We start from the raw sequence: 23,737 nt of genomic DNA on the forward strand, positions 1-23,737 counted from the left end.
GCCAGGTTAGGAAGGGCACCCCCAGGGTGAGGCAGCTACACACAGGACATTCAGATGTGACTGAGCCACTGGCTCACGTTACAGAACAGTGAGTTCAATGCAATGTGAACCCCAAAGGCTGTCAGTGTTCACGTGAGGGCACGGCTAGCACCCAATACCTTGCACCCCCCACACCAGGTCCAGGAAGCGTTGTGCTTGGCCGGGCGTGATGGGGGAGCAGCTATGGGGCACAGAAACTCGACTTCAAAGAATGCAGGGACACCTTGGCACTCGGGGAAGCCTAGGCGGGCTTTCCTGCAGGAGGCCAGGCCTAGCGCCCTTCCCGAGAGCCCGGCCGAGGTCGAGCCCGCTCTCAACGTGCAGACAGAGAAAAGGCGGCTGTGTCACACAGGCTTTTATTTCCACGTTCAACCTGCTCAGAGAACCTGCCCCGCCTGCATGCGGGACACGCCCCCTCCCTGTCTCCACGCAGGCCCCACAGGACAGGAGTCGGCAGGCGGAAGCAGCCCGCAGCCCTGGAACGGACACCCGGAAACCTGTGGAGGCCGAGCAGCAGATCCTGGCGGCGTGGAGGGAGCCCCCGAGGGCAGGCGGTGCCTCAAGCCTCCCCTCCTGAGGACCCAGAGGTCTGAAGGCACAGAGTGGACGTGGGGAGCCGAGTGGGCACGGGCCGCACGGCAGGCGCTAGCTGACTTCCACAGGCGAAGACTCTGTCCTGGCCCGGCGGTGACGGGGCTGGAACACAGGGAGCACCCTTGATGCGACCACCACAAAGGGCTGAGACCCTAAAACCTCTCTGCCTGCCCTGGGCAACGTGCGGCCTGCTCAAGGTCGTGAGCCACTCCGGGCCATGTGGCCAGAGGATCCTGCTATTACATAGGACGCCATGTGCCCAGCACTCGCCACCCACCTGGGGAGGATCTGGGCCAGGACTGACCAGTGCTGCTGGGGAGCCCCTCTCGTGTGTCCCCTGCAGCCCCCTCTGGCCCAGGGACGGGTCGCTCCATGCCTTGTCTGCCTGACCTGACTGACAGGGGCAGCAGCAAAGGGTCCATGCTCACCGCACGGGCACGCCCGTCACTCCTGACCCCCTAGAGGGATGATTTCCTCGGTGACAAAGAACTCAATGGTCTCCTCCTCCCAGTCGTCCACGTTGCTGTCCAGCTCATCCGTGTCCACGCCTGCGGAGAGGACAGGCGGTGTGCATGGGCCGGGCGCACTGACTGTGGGCGGCCTCCAGGCCACGCAGCCAGGCACCCGGGGAGCCGCCCCGGAGCTGGGTGCCTCCCAAGCCCCTGCTCACCTCCTCGCAGCTCCAAACGCTCATTCTTCTGCCCCACGTAGAGCTCCTGGGCCGCCTTCCGGTACTTTCGGAAGTCCTCCATCATAGCCCTCCTCCTCTCCACCAGTTCCTAGGCAGACAGCGCAGTCAGGGAACAGGCACGGGGCACCGGCCCGCCTCGGGCACCCGCCACAGCACCGCCCTGGCAAGAGGCTCACCTTGGACGCTTTGGACTGGCTCAGGCGGTCCTTCTGCTCGAAGATCTTGGAGTACTTCTTCAGGTCCTTTTTAATTTGCTGAAACAAAGACCAGTCAGTCAGATTAAGCCAACGCCAGAGCCACCGACCAGCTCACGTCCTCGGGAGGGACACACCGCTCCCAGCACCAGCTCTGCCAGGCCCGAGGCTCTGCGACTCACGCTGTTCCCGGCTGTGTCCTGTGCCCCCTCACGCAGTGCCCAGCTCTGCCTTCTTAACCCCAAACCCACCAGGGACTTCACAATCCGTGGGCATCACGCCCCCCCCCCCCCCCCCCGGCCAAGCAAGAAGCCAAGGCAGCCCGGCAGTTTCCATTTCCCATGCGAAGCAGCTGCCCGTGCCCCTCGGCTCTCGGAGCGCACGCCCGGCCCGACGCTGGCAGTACCTTTATCTGCTCCTGGCTGAGGAGAGTCGGTGGCCGGGGCCTCCACAGCAGCTGGCAGAAGCGATCCTTGCTGTTCTTCTGCAGAAGGCGGCCTTGGAAGGTCCACAGCCAGTAGGCGTTGTCCACCTGCAACAGCAATGGCCGTGCCAAGCTGCCCCACACTGCCCAGCAGCACCGAGGCCAGTGGCACGATCAACTCACTTGATGGGGGCTCAGGGTGAGGGCACCAGTGGAGGAGCTGGGAGCCCTGCTTTGCCCACAATCCAGCAGAGTGGCCTGGAGCACCGTGCCCACGGGGCCGACAGCATGCTCAGGGCACAGCCCACTAACCGGTCTGCGACAAGAGGCCAGGGCAGCAAATAGCCTCCACCTCCACCCACCCCGCCCAGTTCTGCTCTGTCTTCCTGAAGAGGCAGCGCCTGGGGCGCCCTCTGCTGGAGAAGCGACCTGAAGTCAGCCATCAGACTGGCCCACCGCAAGCCCCGGGCAAGCAAACGACATGGGTGCACAGGCAAGGGCGCCTGCCTTGGGGATGGCGACACAGGCTTTAGGTGGGCCGATACGGGATCGAAAAACAAAAACCAAAAATCATTATTTTCAACCGCTCTTGCTGATTATCATGGGTATTTCTGACACATTAACCTGTTGTCTTACGTTGTCCAAACAAGTGACAATCCTTAACTTACTGCTGACACAGATCCCCTCACTGACCAGCCCCAGATGCTAGGGTCGCTCTCGCTCTTGCACTCTCCAAGCCCCGGGCGCCGCCTGCCTCAACTCTGCTTCCATATCACGGATCTGCCGTGCCGTCAGCCAAGCGCACTCAGCAAGCCTAGTGCTCACACACAACGTGGCGTGGACCTGGGAGCTACCACAGATCTCCCCACGTTAGCCCGCAGGCCGTGGCGGCCCTGCACCCACGATCCCACGCCTGCTGAGCACCACCTGAGGAGTATGCTGCACAGGGACCTCCAACCCCGCAGGAAAATGCTCACACTTGGCTGCTTCTCCCCACTCCCAGGGGTCCTGGGCTCCCCCAGGCAGGCCCGCCTGCCCCGCCAGCTCGGAATCCTAGCAACGCCCTGCCACCAACCTGACGTCTTTTGCTAAACACGCAGAGGGTAACAGCAACAAACGCTTCCCCTAAGGAGACCAGGGGGAGACGGCCGCCAGCCTCGATGGCCTCACCTTGTGACTCCACCAGGACACAGAGGTGACCACGTAGCGCCCGGTCGGGTCCCACTCAACGTCAGAGGCCATGTAGTGCTCCGCGATGTTCATGACCGTGCAGTCGGAGGTGTCCACGAACGCCAAGGCACCATTCATGCTGGGGGGAGGGGCACGAGGTGACGGCCAGCACAGGGGGCAGCGCTGCAGGCCCGCGGCCCCCGCGGCTCCCAGGGTCAGGACGGCATCCGCGCGGGAGGAGCAGGCTGCGGGTGGCAGCAGTGCCCCCACAGTAGGCACGCCGAGCCCCTCTCCTGCTAAGGGCCATCTGCACAGTGCCAGCACTTGAGGGCCGCACAAAAGCACTCACTAAAATCCAGCCTGCCATATTTACGGGAATCCCGTGCCGCGTGCCCCGGGCCTACCGCAAAGCAGGAAGTGAGGGCAGAGTGCCAGCGTGCACTCTCGTTGGTGCATGGCCAGAGGCAAAGGAACTGTCCGAGCCTTCCCCGGCGACAGGAGCGCCCAGGACTTCCCACACCACACCCCGGTCTGCAGTCGCTGAGGGAGAGCCGTAGGTCAGGGGTACCTGTCACCCCAAGGCCCGGCTCCCAAAACAGACTTCTGACCAAGGACACGCCCACCTCTCCTAGGGACCACCCTACAGCACAGCGCCCAGAGCTGTGGGGCAGCAGGGCAGCTGCCGAGACGGACTTGGCCGGGCCACCCACCTCCGCAGGCCAGCCAGCACCACGAATTGTCCCTGGGGGCTCCAGAAGATGGTGTTTGCCTGCTGCTTGTCGAACATCTCTGGAAGGAAGGAAGGAAGGCATCGTGACTCCAAAGTCTGTGCCCACTGCCAGCGATCTCCCACACCTCTGCCTTGGCCGCACCAACACTCCGCATGCCTGAAGCTAGGGGCATGCGGGGAAAGGTGCAATGCAGAACCTTCACTTCATGTTAGCTGGACAGAGAGCATGGCCCTGACAGCACACATCACAAGCACCCTAACCCAGGCGAGCCTGCGGTGCCCAGCGACAGGGAACCCGGCTGCCCGCCCTCCCGGCCTGCAGGAAAGGACAGCTCACTGTGTGACAGGGCAGGCTTCTCAGAGCCAAGGGGCCCTGGCAGGCAGTGCTGACGGTGCAGGTGGCTGCATCTAGATCCTTCCACAGGAAGATCTGACTGAGCTCAGGCTCCTGGGTCCAGCCCTCGTTGTTGAACACATTTTGGGAGTAAACCAGTCAGCAGATTTGGGAGACATTTTTTCTCTGCCATTCAAATGAATTGATTTAAAATGCTGAGAGGACATTCAGGGGCTCAGCGCCGTAGCCTAGTGGCTAGAGGCTCGGCCTCGTCCGTGCCAGGATCCCACATGGGCCCAGTCCGTGTCCCGGCTGCTCCCCTTCCCTCCCAGCCCCCGAGGCCGGGCCACTCACTGCTGAGCTCGATCTTGCCGTTACTCCTGACGTGGTAGAAGGAGACGGAGATACGTGGAGCCTCCCCGTGCAGCACAGCGAACTTACTGCCGTTGGGCTCCCAGGCAAACGCGATGATGGGCTCTGCGCAGCAACGAGACGCGCGTCAGCAGCACCGCTCCCGAGACCCCTTCCTGCCAGAGCTTCAAGAGCAGCGGCCACAAGGGGATTGCCCGAGTGAAGCTGTCCTCTGCCCCCTGCTGGGTCTCTCCCACTCTGGACCGTGGGAGCTCTGTCCTGCGTGGCCTGGGACATGGTGGGACTGCCCAGCCAGCGGGATGTGACGCCCCAAAAAACTGCCAAGAGAACCCAGAGAGTGGGCTGGTTTCAAGCCGACCGTGCGGCGCGGCCCACAGAGGGCGCCCTAGACTTCGCTGGTGGGAGAGGCTCCCTGCGCCCTGTGCACGCAGCATGGCCAGGGCGGAGGAGAGGCTGCCCCGTGCCCCGTGCGGGCAGCATGGCCAGGGCAGAGGAGAGGCTGCCCCGTGCCCCGTGCGGGCAGCATGGCCAGGGCGGGATAGAGGCTGCCCCGCGCCCCGTGCACGCAGCATGGCCAGGGCGGGAGAGAGGCTCCCCCATGTCCCGTGTGGGCAGCATGGCCAGGGCAGAGGAGAGGCTGCCCCGTGCCCCGTGCGGGCAGCATGGCCAGGGTGGGACAGAGGCTGCCCCGTGCAGGCAGCATGACCAGGGCGGAGAAGAGGCTGCCCCGTGCCCCGTGCACGCAGCATGGCCAGGGCAGAGGAGAGGCTGCCCCGTGCCCCGTGCGGGCAGCATGGCCAGGGCGGAGAAGAGGCTCCCTGTGCCCCGTGCGGGCAGCATGGCCAGGGCGGAGGAGAGGCTCCCCGTGCCCCGTGTGGGCAGCATGGCCAGGGCGGGATAGAGGCTGCCCCACGCCCCGTGCGGGCAGCATGGCCAGGGCGGGATAGAGGCTCCCCGTGCCCCGTGCACGCAGCATGGCCAGGGTGGGATAGAGGCTCCCCCATGTCCCGTGTAGGCAGCATGGCCAGGGCGGGATAGAGGCTGCCCCACGCCCCGTGCACGCAGCATGGCCAGGGTGGGAGAGAGGCTCCCCGTGTCCCATGCGGGCAGCATGGCCAGGTGGCCAGGGAGCTTTCTCCAGGCAAACATGAAAACTGGAGAGTACGCGCCAAGTTCCCCGACGGGACAAGCAGCTCGGAGCTGCTCACTGCTTGGGGACAGCACAGGCAACACTCAAGGAGCACCCCAAACCTCGGGATAAACAGCAGCTACTCGGGCCGAGCACCTGCTCAGCACACGCAGACTACAGGCTCTGGGCCAGCCCGTGGGCTCGCAGAGCGGGGCACCTGCAGGGGCAGCGCCCGGCAGCCCAGCTCGTGAGCAGCTCTGGGCTGCACAGCCGACACAGCCACCCACAATGAGACGAAACTGACCTTTCATTTCCACCACGTCCACGGGCACCTGCTTTTCTCTCATTCGAAAAATTTCAAAATTTGTGACAACACCCTGTTTTAAAAAAACGGTGATTCTAAAACTGAAGGTGTAAGAAAGGCAAGCTACACACCTAACCCCATGAACAGCTGAGGTGACGGCCGCAGCCCCCGTGGTGGAACAAACCGGCCTGACCACTACTGAAAGCCTTCGGAAGGCAGGCCGGGGCCAACCCAGCACCCAGGGCTTCCCGGTGCCACCTGCCACGCCCCGCCGGTCCCAAAGTGTGCCGTGGATCCGTGGCTGGGGACTGTCACGGGCTGTGGCCCGCAGTCACACTCTGCACGGCCCATCAGCGTCCACAGTGTGCCTGGCCCAGCAACGGAGCACACCGTCAGCCCTCTTGCTGCACACAGCTGCCAGGAGCCAGAGGGCCTGTGGTGACACCTGCCAGGCACAGTTCTGGCTGCGTGCCACCATGTCTGCGACAGCCTCCACACTGGCTGACCACTGCATGGTAAGCAACTCCCAGCTCAACGCCAGCTGCGCTCTGGTGGGGTGGGCCTCACGTGATGCGCCTGGAAGCCCCCGAGTGGAGACGGGTGACACGTGCTTACACAACACGGGAGTCACTGACCACCCCCCGCCGGGCAGCTGTGTGCCCAGAAGGCGGGCGTAGTGGAGGGGCTGGCATGGTAGCACAGCACGCTAAGCTCCCGCCTTAGACACCTGCACGTTACGTGGAGTCCCAGCTGCTTCACCTTACAGCCAACGGCACAGCACCTGAACTGCTGCCACCCACGGGGGACCGAGACGTAAGCTGCACCCCACTGGGGCCCCGAGAGCCCTGGTCATCCCCGCAGGCCTCAAGGACACCGCGAGCACCCTCCAGCAAGCGCCTGGCCCCGCCCGTGGCCCCGCGCACCTGCGTGCCTTTGGGCGTCCTGTCCACTTTCACACAGAGATAGTCCCCGTTCTTCTGCCAGTGCAGCTTGCAGTCCACAACGTTGAAGAGGTTCCGCACCCGGATTTCCTGCCTGCTGGGCAGCTGCATCAGGGTCACCCTGGCGGGAATGTCCTTGTCTTCGGGCACCCAGAAGGCTATAATGTTGCCACCAGGGGACCAGGAAAAGTCTCTGGAGAACAAGACACCGAGTGGTCAAGTGGGCAGAAGTGACACAGAACGCAGAGCTGTGCCCAAGGACTGGCCTTCACCGTCCACGCTCCACCCGCTAACGCACAGCCCTCCCACACTCGGCCACCACACGGCTGTGACGAGGCCAAGGGACAAGGACGGGGCGGGAGCAGCTGCTCTCTGTGCGAGCTCATGAACGTGACCAGCACGCTGCACGTGCCTGCTGCACCCCACGGCTGAGTCAGCCCTGCTCCAGGCTCGCTCCTTCCCCTGAAAGGCAGTTAGAGCCAGAGCCTAGGCCCACTGGTCCATTCCCCAAGTGGCCGCAGTGGCCAGGGCGGGCGAGGCCACAGCCAGGAGCGAGGAGCGGGGTCACGCACGTGGAGGCAGGGACCCCAGCACTCAGGCCATCGTCCACTGCTCCTGCAGGCATCACCAGGGAGCTGGACTGCAACTGGGGCACAAGCCAGCACTGCAGGCGGAGGCTGAACTCACTGCACAGTGCCGGCCTCGTCCAGTCTCCCGTGACTGCAAGAGAAGCTGCAGCCGACCAAAGCCGCCCCACGCCCAGGCACCGGGGACGGGAGCCTGGCTCCGAGAGGGGCTGAGACGTGGCGGGTGGCCGGGGGCCAGCACACAGCAGTGTCCCTCGCACACTTACTTTATTCCTGAGATCTTCAGACTCTTCTTATCCAGCAGGCCCATGGACTGCCCAAAACAAGAGGGTGCAACTGGTGAGAGCTTGCAGCAGCAAAGGAGAGCGGTGAGCCACCCAGCACCCACTGCCCAGGGCACTCACGGGGGTCTCGTAGATGCTCAGGGTGTCGAGGGTCATCCTGGCGAAGAACTTCCCGTCGTGGCTCCACCTGAGGAGGAGGAGGAGGAGGAGGAGGAGGAGGACGAGGAAGTGCTGGGCAGCCACGGGGAGAACACGCCTCCAGCAGGGCGCCCCCTCCCATTTACGTACTTAAAAATGGGCCAGTGGGCAGAACTCTCACAGTGGAAGCCCCTCTTCTTGTGCCCGGTGAGGATGTCCCAGATGATGATGGCCTGGGGGTCGTCCTGCGTGTCCATCAGGGGGCTGAAGGTCACCAGGTACCTGCGGGGCAGGGGCACTGCGTCCTCACTCTGCCCACACCGTGTGCTCAGTGAGGACGCCACGCCGCGGGTGGGGGCTGATGAGCACCCCACGGCGCAAGGCGCTCACTCGCCCCGCGGCAGCACTGTGCGCCCCCGATGCACTCCGCCACCAGCCCGAGACCGACGACAGGCACGGGGCCAGGGCACGAGCACTTCCGACCACAAAGCCCAGCCCAGTGCACGGCCGACCCCGACTCACAGCTCCAGTCCAGCCACCTGCTGCCGCAAGACCCACACAAGCCAACAGAGCTGGGGGCTCAGCCCAGACCCCCGACATCCTGACAGAGCTGAGGGGCTCAGCCCGGGCTCCCGACATCCTGACAGAGCTGAGGGGCTCGGCCCGGGGCCCCGACATCCTAACAGAGCTGGGGGGCTCTGCCGACAGCAATGGCTTCCATCAGGTCCCCAGCTCCTTACTGAGACCAGAAGGGCCGTCCCTGAACTAGATCTAAGCAGTTCGAGGAGCTTTTCCGCGCTGCGCCCCCAGGCTACTGAGCACCAGCTGCTCTTCTGTGACACGCCACAGACAAGCTGCAGCCACGCAGCAGGTGTGACCTGACACGTCCACAGTACACAGATGGAGCGGCCTGTCCGAAGGAACCTACCAGAAATGAAGGGCCGGGACCCTATTTTGTACACACAATCTTTCAGAGAGGCAGAGAGACACACAACACAGTTTCCAACTGCCGGTAAGTCGGGCCGGTCCTAAGCCAGGGGCCACAGACTGAGCCCAAGTGTACCCCACGGGCAGGAGCGGGAGGCTGGGCCAAGCGAGGCCCCCAGGGAGACGACAGCGCCAAGGCCCCCAGTGTCACCCTGCAGCAAACACGCCCGACGTGTGGGCGGTGGGGAAGGTGGCCTGCAGTGCCAGCAGCCCATCCACGTCCCGCTCAGGCCAACTCTGCACTTGGGCTCCAGCTTCCTACTGACGGCCCACATGCGTGGGACTGCCAGCAGGCAAAGCTCCTCACCTGAGCCCTGCCTACCGCAACAGACTGAGGAGCAAGCCAGTCAACGCAAGCTCTCGCCCTCCCCGCCCCACCCCTGCCAACCAGCAAATCCATTTCTACAATACATGCCGGGCCTGGTGCTATAGCTCAAATGGCTAATCTAGCTGCAAGCACTTGCATCCTGTGCGGGTACTGGCTTGTGGCCTGGCTGCTCCACTTCCCATCCAGCTCCCTGTTTATGACCCAGGGCTGTGAAAGACGGCCAAGTCCTTGCCCCACGCACCCGCGTGGAAGGCCAAGAGGTGGCTCCCGGCCTCAGGCCAGCCCAGCTTTGAGCACTGCAGAGGTGAGCCACCATGTGGAACACCTTCTCTATTGCTCCTCCCCATAAAAGCTGCCCTTTCAGCATTAACAAACAGGTCTTACAGACACGCATACGCTACCTGAAAACAGATGGCCACAACCTCCCATTCCTAGGGACACACTCAAGCACACACAGAGCCCTGGTCACAGCTCCGAGTGCAGACCAAGGAGCCTCTCCAAGCCCGACAGGACGAAGCGGGGAGGCCGGGGCAGGTGCCCGAGCGCGGCCTGCGCTCACCTCTCACAGGGGGAGAAGTCGATGAGCTGGACGCCCTGGTGGCTGAACCGCTGAATCTGCTTGAACTTCTCGCCGCCCCACAGGGCGATGCCCCTCTGGTGGAAGGTGGCCAGGTAGGTGCCCTTTGGGGACCAGCGCACGTAGGTCTCTGTCCACCTCTGCAGGAAAAGGGATGCTGAGGCCCAGGGGGCGCAGAGCAGGCGCCCCGCCCGCCCCGAGTCCAGGCTGCTGACAAGCCTGTGCACGCGTCATGGCTTCCTTCCCACGTAAGCAGCGTTCCAGAGATGGAGAGCAATCTCCCACCTACTGGTTCACAGCCCACAGGTGCCACGGCCCAGAGCTCGTCCAGCTCTGCCACACAGGCATGAGTCCAGACACGTGGGCCACCAGCAGGGGCCGGATCCCAATGGAGCAGCCCCTACGGAGCTTTTATCCGCTGGTGACGCCGTTACCCGTGACACTGTGACCCCTCGAGGGCAGATTCAAGCACCAGGCGATGTCACTGGACTCGGCTTCCTACGTACGGCTGGGGAAAGCAGTGCACAACTGGTCCCTGCCTCACACGGGGTGCCCAGGGCAGCTCCCACCTTCAACTGGCTCAGCTAGCAAGACCCTGCCTCACGCGGGGCACCCAGGGCAGCTCCCGGCTTCGACTGGGTCAGCCAGCAGGGCCCTGCCTCACATGGGGCACCCAGGGCAGCTTCCGGCTTCGACTGGGTCAGCCAGCAGGGGGGCCATGTCTCACGCGGGGCGCCCAGGGCAGCTCCCGGCTTCGACTGGCTCAGCTAGCCAGGTTGGGCAGCTGGGGAGTGAAGCAGCAAATGAAGACCCCTCTCTCTCTCTCCCACTGTCGGCCCCGGGAGGGCAGGGTCCCCGCGGCAGAGCACGCACCGCTCGCTCCTCGATGGAGACAGGGTCCTTTACGTCATTCCAGAAGATGCAAGTCCGGTCCCCGCTCTCGAAGATCACGCTGTACTGGTCCCTGCACTCCGCCTCCTCAAGCCAGTACCGCAGATTGCCCTGGGAAGAGGCCACAGAGGGGTGAACCACACGGCCCGGCAGCAGGCACCGTGCCCGCCCACGGCCCGGCAGCAGGCACCGTGCCCGCCCACGGCCCGGCAGGAGCGCCCTCGGACCACTCACCAGGTCTTTGAAAGGCTGCTTCTCTGGGATGTCCCACTCGTCACTGATGGTCATGTACCTGGGGGACAGGCAGCAGCTGAGCAGTGCCCACTGGACGCGGCGGGGGCACGGGTGGCAGGGACAGGGCCTGGGACTCCCGGCCTGAAACTCGGGGCAGCGTGACCCAGGGCGGCCCGGAAGGCCCCAGCCTGCACTCACTTGTCAAAATCCGTGAAGAGGTTGACCCTGAACGTGTGCTGCTTGTCCAGCTTGTAGCCGTCGGCGTTCTTGACGGCGTCCACGGCGTGGGCGGGAGAGGCGTACTCCAGGAAGATGTACCTGAGGAGGAACGCGGGGCCTCACCGCCAGGCGGGGCGCTCGGCCCAGACCCCCTTCCTCTACACCCCAACTAGAAGGAAGCCCCACGAAGGCTCTGACTCCAAGTTCATCATGTCACCACAGTCCTGTACGCGGTATGTTAACCCCCGTTTCTAACTGGGGACAGGCAGGCTCTCTGAGGACGAGCTGGGCGTGTTGTCCCGTCCGCAGCACACGCCCGGGCCACCAGCCTCCCCACAGGAGACAATGGTGGCAGCATCACACTGATTTGAGAAATCTTTGTAGAAACTCAGCTACTTCCTGACCGAGTGGCGCGAGGCCCAGGCCGCACTCCCTGGCCGTTCCCGGCCCTGGCGCTCACAGCAGAGCCAAGGTGCCAGGACCTCACCCTCAGCCTGGCACTGCCCGCTACGGAAGCAAACCAGAACGAAGCTACCTGCGTACCTCCCTAATCAATACAAACTCCTCTCCAATTCCTAAACTTCAACTGAAAGAGAACGAGCCCGGTGTCAGGTACCAGCCAGAAGGCCACGCGGTGCCGGAGGGATGCCCGAGGGAGGCGGGCCAGGACACGCACGCGGTGCGGGGTGAGGCCGCGGGGACGGCGGCCCAGGCACCTGGACACTCACCCTTTCGTCTTCCCGTCCTCTTCCGGGTAGTAGTCGTTGATGACCTTGCCGAACTTGGAGAAGATCTTGTGAATGACATTTTTCAGCTTCTCGAGCCGGTCTGGCCCCACCTGAGGGACGTTGTCCACCACGATCACCGAGTCGATGCCGTCGGCTTCCTGGGGTCGGTCTTTGAGGACATCGCCCAGCAGCTCTGGTCAGGGAGGAGCGTGTCAGGGCCTCCCTGCGGAACGCCGCCATGGCAGCCGGGCACCCCGCCGTGCCAGGAGCCCGGGGCTCCACTCTCACACTCCGGCCAGCGGTCGGCCGATCTCCCCATCACGGGAAGGTTCAGACGGATAGTAAAAAGGGACTTTAATAAAGAAAACCACGCTGGATCTTACGAAAGCCAGTGAAATCTGAACGGTTTCTAAGCAACACCTAGGCAAAGTCCCTTTACGATGTCAGCGAAACAAAACGCTACAGCTTTCAGAGATCTTAGCCAAGCTCTCCCCATGGGTGAGCAGCGCCAGGCGTGACGGAGGGAGGAGTCTCGCCAGAGAACTGGGGCGGAAAGGACTCCCCGCGTGGAGGCCTAGTGGCTAAATCCTCCCCGTGCACGCCCCGGGATCCCATGCAGGCGCGGGTTCGCATCCCAGCCTCTCCACTTCCCATCCAGCTCCCTGCCTGTGGCCTGGGAAAGCAGTCGAGGACGGCCCAGGGCCTCGGGACCCTGCACCTGCGTGGGAGACCGGAAGAGGTTCCCAGCTCTGGCCGTCGAGGCCACTTGCAGAGTGAATCAGCTGACAAAAGATCGGTCTCTCAGCAAAAATAAATGAGCAAGCGATGAAGGCCGAGGAGCCCTGTCCACCGCCCGGAGCCCACGCCTCCTCAGTCACAAAGGGAAGCCACAGCCGCCGTCTGGCGTGAAGGGGCGCTCCCGCTCTGACCAGAGCTGGGGGACCGTCTCCAACACCGCCCACCCCAGGCGGCACTGGCACCTCGGTCCTTGCAGGCGCTGTGGTCCTGACACGTCCCACCAAGGCCTCCATGGACGCCACTGGCCAGCGACAGCGCCGTCCCCACTGGCGGGTCTGGCTCATCAGAGAACAGAGCAATCACCGCGAGAACCCACAGGTGCGGGCACTTCCACGACGGCCCCGCGGGGCGCAGCCAGGCTTGGGGACCAGCACACCACAGCTGAGACCCCCCAGTCACGTCAACGGGAGGCTCCTTCCACAGACACGAGAACGGTGTGTGAACTATGGCATGGGGCCTGGAATGGGGCTGCCACTTGTACACTCACGGTGCATTCTGCATTCACGCCCCTCACGTTGGAAAGCCTAAAAGCTGGCCAGTGTTGGGGTGCCATTAGCACCCCGAGCGATGGTCAGCACCTCAAAGCCAGGAGCTGCCCCAGGTCTCCCACGCGGGGGCAGGGCCCAAGGCCTTGGGCCGTTCTCCGCTGCTTTCCCAGGCCACAAGCAGGGAGCTGGATGGGAAGTGGAGCTGCCGGGACATGAACCGGCACCCATGTGGGGTGCTGGCACTTGCAAGGTTTAACCATTGCACCATCGTGCTGAGCTCCACTTAGGCACATCTTTTTTTTTTTTTTTTAATTGCAAAGTCAGTTCATACAGAGGAGAGACAAAAAGGAAGATTTCCATCCAACGATTCACTACCCAAATGACCGCAATGGCCAGAGCTGAGCCGATCCCAAGCCAGGAGCCAGGAGCCTCTTCCAGGTCTCCCACGCGGGAGTGCACGTGCCAGGCTTTGGGGCTGTCTGGATTAGAACCGGCACCCATATGGGATCCCAGCAAGTTCAAGGCAAGGACCTTAGCCGCTAGGCTACCATGCCGGGCCCCAAGCACTTCCTAAAGCACTCTGCCGGCGTGAGCTCAGTGACGTGGGCAGCCTGCGCCAGAGGCCAGCAACGGGCCAGGGTTTTCCGTTTGAGAGTTCCAACCTGCTAAATCTGATGCACAGCAGAGATATGCTGCATTTCATTCTCAGAAATAAGAAGGGAAGTGCAGGTACAGGTCTGGAATTCTCCTAGTCAAACATTTTCAAGAGGAAAGCATCCCCTCAGAGCCAACACCGTCACACCTCTATCAACAGCCATGTTGGGGCGCCGGCTCCCCCTGCGCCAGTCCCCGCGTGAGACCCAGAAGCGGCTCCAAACAGCACCCACAGAGGACCCCGGCTGCGCCCTGCGAGGTGGGCGCTGCTCAGGGCCCCTCGTGCGGGAAGACGCTTGCAGCTGTGCGCCTCTCAAAGCAAGCCTAAGATCCAGCAAGCAGGGCAAGGCAGGCAGCCCCCTTCCGCGGGAGCAGCCCGAGCCCGGCTCCTCGTAAAGCGCTCACCCTGCAATTACAGAGCCTGCTCGGCCTGGCCTGAATTTACAAGGTTCGTAAGCAGCCCGGCCTGACTAGAACGCAGCCGGCAGGGCCGCCCGGGAAGGCAGCCGGCCAGCACGAGGGACGTGGGCAGCCGGGACGCAGCCGCGCGTGGGGTGGGGATCCCTCCTGCCCTCCTCAAGGGGAGCGGACCCGCCCGTGCACGCCGGGACAGGCCGGCAGGCGGCTGCAAGGGGAAGGACGGTGGGGCCCTCCGCCGCCCGACGGCACCCAGGACGGCCACCCTCCCCGGCCACCCTCCCCCGACAGCCAGCCCGGCCACCCGGACACCCGGCCCGGACACCCTGCCCACGTGCGAGGCGCCCGCACCCCGACACCCCGAGCTCAGCGCGGCGCCCCGGGCCCCCCGACGGCCGCCCCCCACGCGTCCTCACCTTCCTCGCTCACGTCGTCCACGAAGTCCTCGGGGTCGCTGAAGGAGGGCTCGTCGGCGTCGCCGTTCTGCAGCGCGCGGGGCTCGGGCTCGGGCTCGGGCGGGGCGGCGTGCTCGCGCGGCGGGGGCTCGGCCGGCTGCGGCTCGGCAGCGGCGGGGAGCTCCGCGCCGGGGTCCTCGGCGGCCGCGCCCTCGGCCGCCCGCTCGGCCGCCCGCTCCGCCCCGGCCCGGTCCTCGCCGGCCCGGTCCTCGCCGGCCGCCACGCTCTCGGCCTCCTGCATGGGCCCGACGCTGCGCCTCGCCGCCCGCACTCCCAGGCCGCACCGCGCGCGCCGCCGCCGCCGGGACACGTGCGCGCGCCGCGGGCCGCACCACTGCGCAGGCGGGGGGGACGCGGCGGCGCCGGCGCGCGCGCTCAGCCCAGGGGAGGCCGCCGCCGCCGCCTCGCGGGCGCCAACCGCCGTGCCGGGCGCGCTCGCGCGGGGCGGGCCTCGGCGCCCGCCGGCACGGCCGGCCTGCCGACCGCGACGCGCCCGGCCAGCCGCCACCACCCCCGTCCGCGCGCGCGAAAGGGCCCGTCCAACATGGCGGCCGCGCCTTCCCGCTCCCGTCGGGCGCTGCGCGCGGACGAAACCATTAGCGGGGCGGAAGGCGCGGAATCGACCGGAGCACACGCCGGCCGGGAAGTCAGCACCCCCCACGACACGTCGACTTTAGACTCGTCCGCCGACTGGGCGGAGCAACGGGCGGTTCCAAAATGCCGGGGGCAGCCAGCGCGAGCCGATGGCCGGCGCTCCGAGCACGACGGCTGCCTGGCGCGGACCGGAGACGCCGGAGCGCTGCTTCCGTCTCCCGGGCTCCCCCCGTCCCTCCGTGTCCCCTGTGTCCCCGGTGGCGGCGGGCCATCCTGCCGGCGTCCCCCCTCGATGGCCGCATTGGGTCGGTCCGGCGGGCGGGGGGGGGGGAAGCCCACAGCGCGGGTCACGTGGGCAGGGCGCGGTCACGTGGGCCGCGGGGCGATGACGCGTTGCCGAGAGGGACGCCGCCGTGGTTGAAGTGTTTCCGTCCCCGGCTGGACCTCTCCCCGGCTGGACCTCTCCCCGGGGTGGACCTCTCCCCGAGGCGGACGCTGCCAGGGCCCGAGGAGCGGCGTGCGGGCTCCTCAGGAAGTCGGCGCGGTGCGGGACAGCCTGTACGCACTCTGCCACTCTCCACCCATGTCTCAAAAAATACACCAAAAACTTGGCAGTCAGTGTGGGGAGCCGGAGGCCCACCACGTGTCCTCCCCCTGCAGCGTCCAGCTGCCCGGCTGTGTCCCATCCCGCACCTGCCGGGTCCCCGCGGTGACCCCCGCGCGGCCTCCCGCCCTGGCAGTGTCCGCTTCTCGTACTGGCAGTGCCCGCCTCCCGTACTGGCAGTGCCCACCTCCCGTCCTGGCAGTGCCCGCCTCCCGCCCTGGCAGTGTCCGCCTCCCGCCCTGGCAGTGTCCGCACCTGTCCTGGCAGTGCCATGCTGGGCGCGCAGTGCCTGCCTCCCGTTCTGGCAATGTCATGCTGGGCGCGCAGTGCCCGCCTCCCGTCCTGGCAGTGCCCATCTCCCTTCCTGGCAATGCCCACCTACCGTACTGGCAGTGCCGTGCTGGGTGCGCAGTGCCCACCTCCTGTCCTGGCAGTGATGTGCTGGGCGCACAGTGCCCATCTCCTGTCCTGGCAGTTCCCACACCTGTCCTGGCAGTGCCTTGCTGGGCGCGCAGTGCCCGCCGTGGGGAGGGCGGAGGCAGTGCTGGGCAGTGCCATAGTGACTGGTGGCTCAGCTCAGTGCCTGACAATTGGGTTGGGAGACTGCCGCCCGCCAGGTTGCTGGTCCTTGGCCCTGACCTGGCAGGAGACCACCCAGGCTGAGCCCTCACGGACACTGTTGGGCGTTATCGCGTCGCCCTGAAGACAAAGTGCCACAAACACACGCTTGTCTTCCAGCGGAACCAAATAGGTGATGAAGAAATCTTTTTTAAAGAGGAAAGTTTGACCTAATGCAGAGGATCGCTAAGGTTAGGGACAAGACGCTTTGTAACCCTTAGGAAGTTACCTCAGGAAAGCCAGCACCTACAAGGACAGCATCCCGTGGGGGGCCAGTTCGAGTCCCGGCTGCTCCGATTCCAGCCAGCTCTGTGCTGTGGAGCCGTCTGGGGCTGGGGCCACCTGAGCCAAGGGTCTCCCTCTGGAACAGCGACGTTCAAATACATTTTTTAAAAAAATTAGTTTTATTGGAAAGATTTACAGAGAGCAGGAAAGAGAAAAAGATCTTCCATCCACTGATTCATCCCCAAGTGGCCACAACAGCTGGAGCTGAGCCAATCCGAAGCCAGGAGCCAGGAGCCTCTTCCAGGTCTCCCACGTGGGTGCAGGGTCCCAAGGCTTTGAGCTGTCCTCCGCAGCTTTCCCAGGCCACAAGCAGGGAGCTGGATGGGAAGCGGATGGGGTAGGAGCAGTGCCCATATGGGACCCCAGCAGATGCAAGGCAAGGACTTTAGCTGCTAGGCTACCTCTCCAGGTCCACAAACCTTAAGGAAAGAATGGAACCAGTGGTCTGGAACAGCTGCTGACAGCCCTGGTGAGATTCAGACAGCCGTGCCGTCCTGCCTCCCGTGGCTCCGTTCCCACCAAGCATTCCCTGTGTTTCATTCCACAAACTGCGCTTTGTGTTGGAAGTGGTTGGCAGACATTGTGACGTGATGGGTTAATCTGACCCCTGTAATGTCAGCATCATGTGTGGGCACCAGTTCAAGTTCCACCTGCCAACGTGCCATCCAGCTCGCTGCTCGCCACCTGGTCTAATAACATAGGATGGCCCAAGTCTTTGGGACCTGCACCCTGTGGGTGACCCGGAGGAGGCATCCGGCTCCTGGCTTCAGATCGGCTCAGCTCCAGCTTGAGGAATAAAGCAGCAGACAACAGATCTCTGTCTCTCTGTGCATCTGACTTTCCAATAAAAATAAAATGAATCTTAAGATATGTGTTTTTTTTTTTAAAAAAAAAAAGTATTAAAGCTCTGATGCTTTGACACAGCAGATTAAGCGGCTGCCTGTTGGTCACTAGTTCAAATCCCAGCTGTTCCAGCTGCTGCATCCGGGAGGGAGCCAGTGAGGGCCCGGGCGCTCGGACCCAGCGCTGCTGTGGAAGGCTGGGAGTCTGGTTCCTGGCTGCGCCGGCTGGGATTTGGCTGTTGCAGCCGTTTGGAGAGTGAACCAGTGGATGGAAGATCTCAACATCTCTCTTCTCTCTCTGTCACTCCGCCTTTCAGAGAACAAATCATTGAAAAGTAGCGGGTTAGGTGCTAAATGGCACAGGAGAGGCAAACTCCCCAGGTGAGGGGCGCAGCCAGGGCTGGGCCAGGGGCTGGGGGCTCTGTCCAGGCCTCCATACGGAAGGTGAGGGGCACAGCCAGGGCTGGGCTGGGGGCTCTGTCCAGGCCTCCACATGGAAGGCAGGGCAGGTGCTAGAGCCATTATGGGCTATGTCCCATGAGCGCTCATCTGGAGTAACCTGCCTCGAACCAGGAGCTGTGAGCATGGGAAGCACGTAGCCCTGGGCTTGTCTCCATGGGATGAAGACGTGGGGACCCTCGGATCTCCCAGATGTGGCTTGGCAGGATGGGCACAGCAGCATGTCTGCTCCAGCCCGCTGCTTGGGGCACAGGCAGGGTGGGAGCCTGGGCCTTGTACAGGATGGCACCCAGGGCCAGGGGCCCCTTCCCCGAGCACTGCCTGCCAGGAGTCTCTCCACAGTGACTCACAGCTGTGGGCGTACTTCCAGGCCTGGGTCACCCTTGAGCACAGCCAGTGAGCACAGGGCTCCAGCCTTTGAGCGTCTGTCACCCTCTCTCCATGCTGTCTGTTGGGAAGAGTTCCCTGGCTTGAGGGAGCGGGCCAGCCGGCCTGTCGGCTGCCAAGGTTCTCCGTTGCTTTTGAGCGACTGCAGTCCTGCACGGCCAGTGTGGTCGGGGCAGGTGGGGAGGCCTTGGGGATGTGAGCCCAGGCCCAGGCAGGGAAAGCCTAGCCGTGGAGTGGGAGGGAGCGTCACTTGGATGTGACACGCGCTTCCCCTGCCCCCCAAGACCCTTCTTTTGAAGGTTCGCCTGCAGAGATCGCAACTGCCTCGTTTTGCCTTTGAGGCACATTTGTTTCCTTTTCAGGAATGAAGCAGAGTGGTGCTTCCGGTCTTGTATCTGTGGTGACACTTTTTGTGCTGGCAGTTTTGTAGTCTGGGCCTGGGAACGTGCAAGTGTCTCCATGTTTTCACAGCCCCCTCAGGGTCTCGTATTGGGAAGCGCATGGCCAGTGGACAACAATGGACAACAGGGCTCCCAAAAGCTGGTTGTGGGGGCCCAGCATGATGGCTCAGTGGCTAAACTCTTGCCTTGCATGTGCCAGGATCCCTATTCCTGCTGCTGCACTTCCCATCCAGCTCTCTGCTTCGGGCCTGGGAAGGCAGTAGAGCAAGGCTGGAAGCCTTGAGATGCTGTGCCCATGGAGGAGACCCGGAAGAAGTTCCTGGCTCCAGGCTTTGAATTGGCTCTGCTCCCCATTGTGGCCGTTTGGGGAGTGAATCAACAGATAGAACATCTTTCTCTTTGTCTTGTTAGAGTGTGGGTAAAATGCTATTGTTGGGCAGTGTGAGGTTCCTTTGTGTAGAGAAAACTGCTACTTTGCTAGGCCAGGAGGCGCCTGGACTTTGGGAGGATTCCGCTTTAGTGATAAATCTGTTCTTTGCTGTCCTGCAACTTTGTGAACCCAGGTGCAGCGGGGCAGGGGCACAATTCTTCTCCGGCTCCAGGAACAGGAGGAACATGAGGGTGTGAGAATGAGATGAGTCATACAGATAATGGGTATGGGAACAGAGCAGGCTGCCTGTGTCTGAAGGCCATAAAATGAACATGTCCAAGGTTGGCACTTTTGATGCATTTCCCAGCCCAAAAGGGCCTATATAAGCTTCTGTCTTGTGCTGTTCAGGGTCCGACTGCCCTGCTCGGCTGGCCTGTGTGCTCCAAGTGCGGTCTGGCCCTAGCATGCTGGCGCAATAAACTCTGTTTGCTGTTTGCATTACCAGCGAGACGCTCTGTCATTCTCTGGGGGTTGACCAGCTCGCACCCTGAGCTCCGGGGGCTTTAGCCTGGACTCTAGATTTCTCTCCTTCTCTCTGTAAATGTACCTAGACAAATTTCAGAGAGAGAGAGAGAGAGAGAGAGAGAGAGAGAGAGATGTGGAGGTAACAGCCCCCTGGCTTTTCTTCAGGGGCTCACAGGGATTGGTGTCCAGGCTGTAGCTGGGCACAGGCCTCCGTTGTGGGCTACGGAGTTGGTAAGTGCCCGTTAGCCTGGGCAGCAACAGGAACTGGGCTTGTGGCTAAAAACACCTAGACTAACTGGACTCATCTGTATCCAACAGCCTGCTAAATGAGGATGTGGGGCAAGAGTACATAAGGAGAGGTGAAGGAGCAATGAAGGGAGGCTAGGCAGAGACTTCCACCATCTCTGCTCTCCTGTCCGTGCTTCATCCCCAGACCCTCTCTGTCCACGTGACCGGCTCTGCTGACCGGAGCAGGCCACAAATCCCTTTTCCACTGGCTCTTGGGCACGGCTGATGCCCACTCGGGATGTGCTGGGCCCCAGGAGCAGCCGACCTGCCAACAACCCAGAGAGACTCTGCCGGAGTCCAGCACACTCGCTTGCCTCCGGTCTGTCTGACCAGCTGCTTCAGGCAACTGAGCTGCTCCTTCCGGGCAGCGGCGGCAGCCCATGCACTCGGGCCCATGGGCAAAGCAAGGGGTGGGCTGGGACTCTGACATCAGCCCTGACACTGGCACTGGGAAGACCGTACATGGCAGGGGTGTGGGCATGGCATGCACAAGGCCAGCCTCTATATTTGTAAGAATGATGCTTAGGCACACACTAGGGAAAAAGAGGATTTCTTTGGGGGCTTTTCGGGTTTTGGTGGGAGCCTCACCTGGGCGGGGGAGGGGCACAAAGAGGGCCAAGGAGCCAGTGGGCTACAGGGGGACAGAGGACAGAACACTGGGCCTGCTGTCTCCAGACAACCCCAGTGTCTGCTGCCTGGATAAAGCCCCAGCATGCCTTGCTCTGGCGACACTTTGTGGGACTGTCCCACTGGGATGGACGTGTCTCCCAAGCGGTCCAGACCAGTTTAGCGGCCCGCAGGCAAACATGTCCTGGCGAGCTGCTGGCCTACGCTCTGGCCTACGCTGCTTCCTGGGACTGCTCCCACGCCTCATGGCTCTTCTTCGGAGCTGTTTTTCAGATGCAGATCAAGTACTGCGAAGGAGGGGCAGAGGACATCAAGATGAGATTCCGGAGAATTTTTCCGCAGATTTCGGAACACTGTTCCAGATATTGGGGCAGAAGAACAAGCTATTAGCCGTTCATCAGACCTCCGTACAGGAAAAGGACGCCGAGACAAGAGCCCTCCGCACAAGGCACACAGCTCTGTTGAGCCGCTGAGACAGAAGGGAGCCTCTCACCGACCCTAGGGACGGGAATTCCAGCGCCCACAGGGACCATCCGCTGCAGTGAAACACACCATCCAGAAACTGCCAGCAGAGCTGGGAGAGGAAGTTCCTCAAAGCCTCAAAACTCATGACCAGCCTTCCTCACCCACGGGAGATGCCTTCAGTCAGCTCCACGCTGCGGGAAAATCCTCCAAGACAACACGATCAGGAGAACTCCCTGCAGGTGGGAACATCTGCCACGTGGAGGGAGCCTTGGAAAGGCCTCCAAAGAAAAACCAAGAGCCTGCAAAGAGCCTTAGGGGCCCAAGAGGAAGCCCTCAGGCTCCTCCAAGGAAACATGGAGACACTTTCACATTCCCAGGCCCAGACTACAAAACTGCCAGCACAAAAAGTGTCACCACAGATACAAGACCGGAAGCACCACTCTGCTTCATTCCTGAAAAGGAAACAAATGTGCCTCAAAGGCAAAACGAGGCAGTTGCGATCTCTGCGGGCGAACCTTCAAAAGAAGGAAGATCACATCAGAAGTTTGAATCAATCTGCTATTCTCGAAGACCACAGTGTATTCTAGAACTGGAGCTACAAAACGTCAAAGAGGAAAATAAGAAATTGCTGGACACTGCTCAGCAAAAGAGCGCGGCTTTAGAAGACGCCAACGCCAAGCTGCGCGTGTCTGCCACGGAGGAGCGGGATTACACCGCCATGAGGGGGCAGCTCCGGGCTCGTGAGCAGCTGCGAGACGAAGCCCACAGCTCACAGCAGCTCGTCCGCGGCACCATGCCCATCCTGCACAAGTTCCTGGCCAATCAGCAGCAGAGAAGTAGACACCGTTATCACAGAAACACTCGGAGGACAAAGTCCTACCCAGCAAGCTGGAGCACGTGCAAGAGGAGGCAAGCCAGGAGTTAGGGTGTCACCACCACAGCCCGCAGACACCAGATTCCCTCATTCCTGAATCCCTGAAGGAAGAAGATGGACGGCTGAGCTTGACACAAGAGCGAGAGCAGCACGGCCGACACCCAGCAGCTGCCCGCCGAGCCCAAGCCCTCCGCCACAGGCACGGGCCTCACAGAGCTGGAACATGCTAGCGGGGACAAGAAGATTCTGGCCACCAAAGTGCTGGGCACGGTCAAATGGTTCAGTACCAAGAACCGATACGGATTCATTAGCAGAAACGACACCCAGCTAGACAGCTTCATACACCAGACAGCCATCAAGAAGAACAGCCCCTGGAGGTTCCTGCCCCGCGTGGGAGATGGTGAGACCGTGGAATTCGACGTGGTGGAGGGCAAGAAGGCCGTGGAAGCGGCCAATGTCACCGGCCCCGGGGGAGCCGCAGTCCAGGGCAGCAAGCACCTGCACCAGCACCCGATCCCGGCGCTACCCACGGCGCAGGGCTCCTAGGCCCCACCACCCACACGCCTGCCTCCCCACTGACAGCGACGCCTCAGATGGAACACCTGATGGCCAGGCCCGTCCTCGCTGGTGCCAAGGCAGGCGCCAAGCTCCCACGCTGCTGCTTTGTGGGCAGACCCTACCAGCCTCTCCCACGGGACTCCATCGCTCCTGTGCAGGGAGACATGCAGGGTGCCCAGGGCACAGCTGAAGGCCATCGTGGCCAGCTCACGGGAGGCAAGCTTGGTCAGAGGTGCAGACCGTCAAGCCTCAGGGGACCCCGTCCACACAGCAAGTCTAAACAGGACACTGACACGGCTGATTCCTGAGATCCGGAAGAGACCCGAGGCCACCAGCAGCAGCCTCGCCGGCACTCTCCACCCAGGCGCCCAAAAAGCTGCCTCACAGCATCCACCCAAAAAATGCTGTAGATGATCTCCATGCCGACTTCAAAGATTTTGGAACTCTCCACCTCCAAAGAAAGAGAATGCATGTGCTGCAGTGCTAAGAAAACCTGAGCATTTCAGCAGATCTGAAGATGCCAACAGGACAAACTCAAGGACCAACACAGTCCAACTGGAGCCATGGCCAGACGCTGCTCACTTGGTGGGCACTAATGAACGTGCATCGGGTCACAACACAAGAGCTTCCCCAAACCGGCTGGAGGGAGAATTTCTGCAGCAGCTCCAATGGTCCACTCACAGGACTCGCAGCATGCCCTGTCCTGCATGAGGGTGGGGGTGGGATGTGATAGGAAGAAGAGCTGAAAGACAGCAGCATCTCTGGGGCTGGGTGCAGGCCGGGCTGACCTAGGGCACAGCACCCACTGGAGAGAGCTGTGACGTTAGTGGGGGAGGGAAGGGTGAGCTGACTAGGGTGGGTCACAGTACCCACCATCACACGGGAGCTGGGGGCAGGCGTGGGAGGAGGGGTCCCTGGAGACTCCCTGAATAGGGCACAATGGTGAGTGCAAGAGGGGTGCTCAGGGTGAGTCGGTCAGGCTAGGCTGCACCACCCGCTGGTGAGCACTAAAGCTGGGGCTGGGAACAGATCAGATAGGCTTCTCTGGGGTTGCCTCAATTGCACTGCAGCACCAGCCAGCATGTGCAAGAGTGGCACATGGGAGAGTGGCACATGGCTGGGCTGGGTTCGCT

General features: G+C 62.7%; 1 protein-coding gene across 1 annotated transcript; it reads right to left on the reverse strand.

Moving 5' to 3' along the window:
* Positions 1–377: 377 nt before the first annotated feature.
* Positions 378–14,804, reverse strand: EIF3B (eukaryotic translation initiation factor 3 subunit B). The gene is made up of 19 exons (XM_040990055.1): positions 14,669–14,804; positions 11,896–12,088; positions 11,147–11,266; positions 10,949–11,006; positions 10,697–10,825; positions 9,806–9,963; positions 8,082–8,213; positions 7,914–7,980; positions 7,776–7,822; positions 6,905–7,115; positions 5,982–6,054; positions 4,531–4,653; positions 3,823–3,901; positions 3,113–3,251; positions 1,925–2,050; positions 1,501–1,578; positions 1,304–1,412; positions 1,062–1,181; positions 378–735 (listed from the first exon to the last, which is right to left on the reverse strand). Exons 4-18 carry the CDS (start codon positions 11,000–11,002, stop codon positions 1,078–1,080), a joined length of 1,629 nt encoding a protein of 542 aa, XP_040845989.1. The 5' UTR covers positions 11,003–11,006; positions 11,147–11,266; positions 11,896–12,088; positions 14,669–14,804; the 3' UTR covers positions 378–735; positions 1,062–1,077.
* Between the last annotated feature and the right edge of the window lie 8,933 nt (positions 14,805–23,737).

This window comes from Ochotona curzoniae, unplaced genomic scaffold, assembly GCF_017591425.1.
Source record: "Ochotona curzoniae isolate NIBS_2020 unplaced genomic scaffold, NIBS_Ocur_1.0 contig_54, whole genome shotgun sequence".
In the NCBI taxonomy this organism is placed as follows: domain Eukaryota; kingdom Metazoa; phylum Chordata; class Mammalia; order Lagomorpha; family Ochotonidae; genus Ochotona; species Ochotona curzoniae.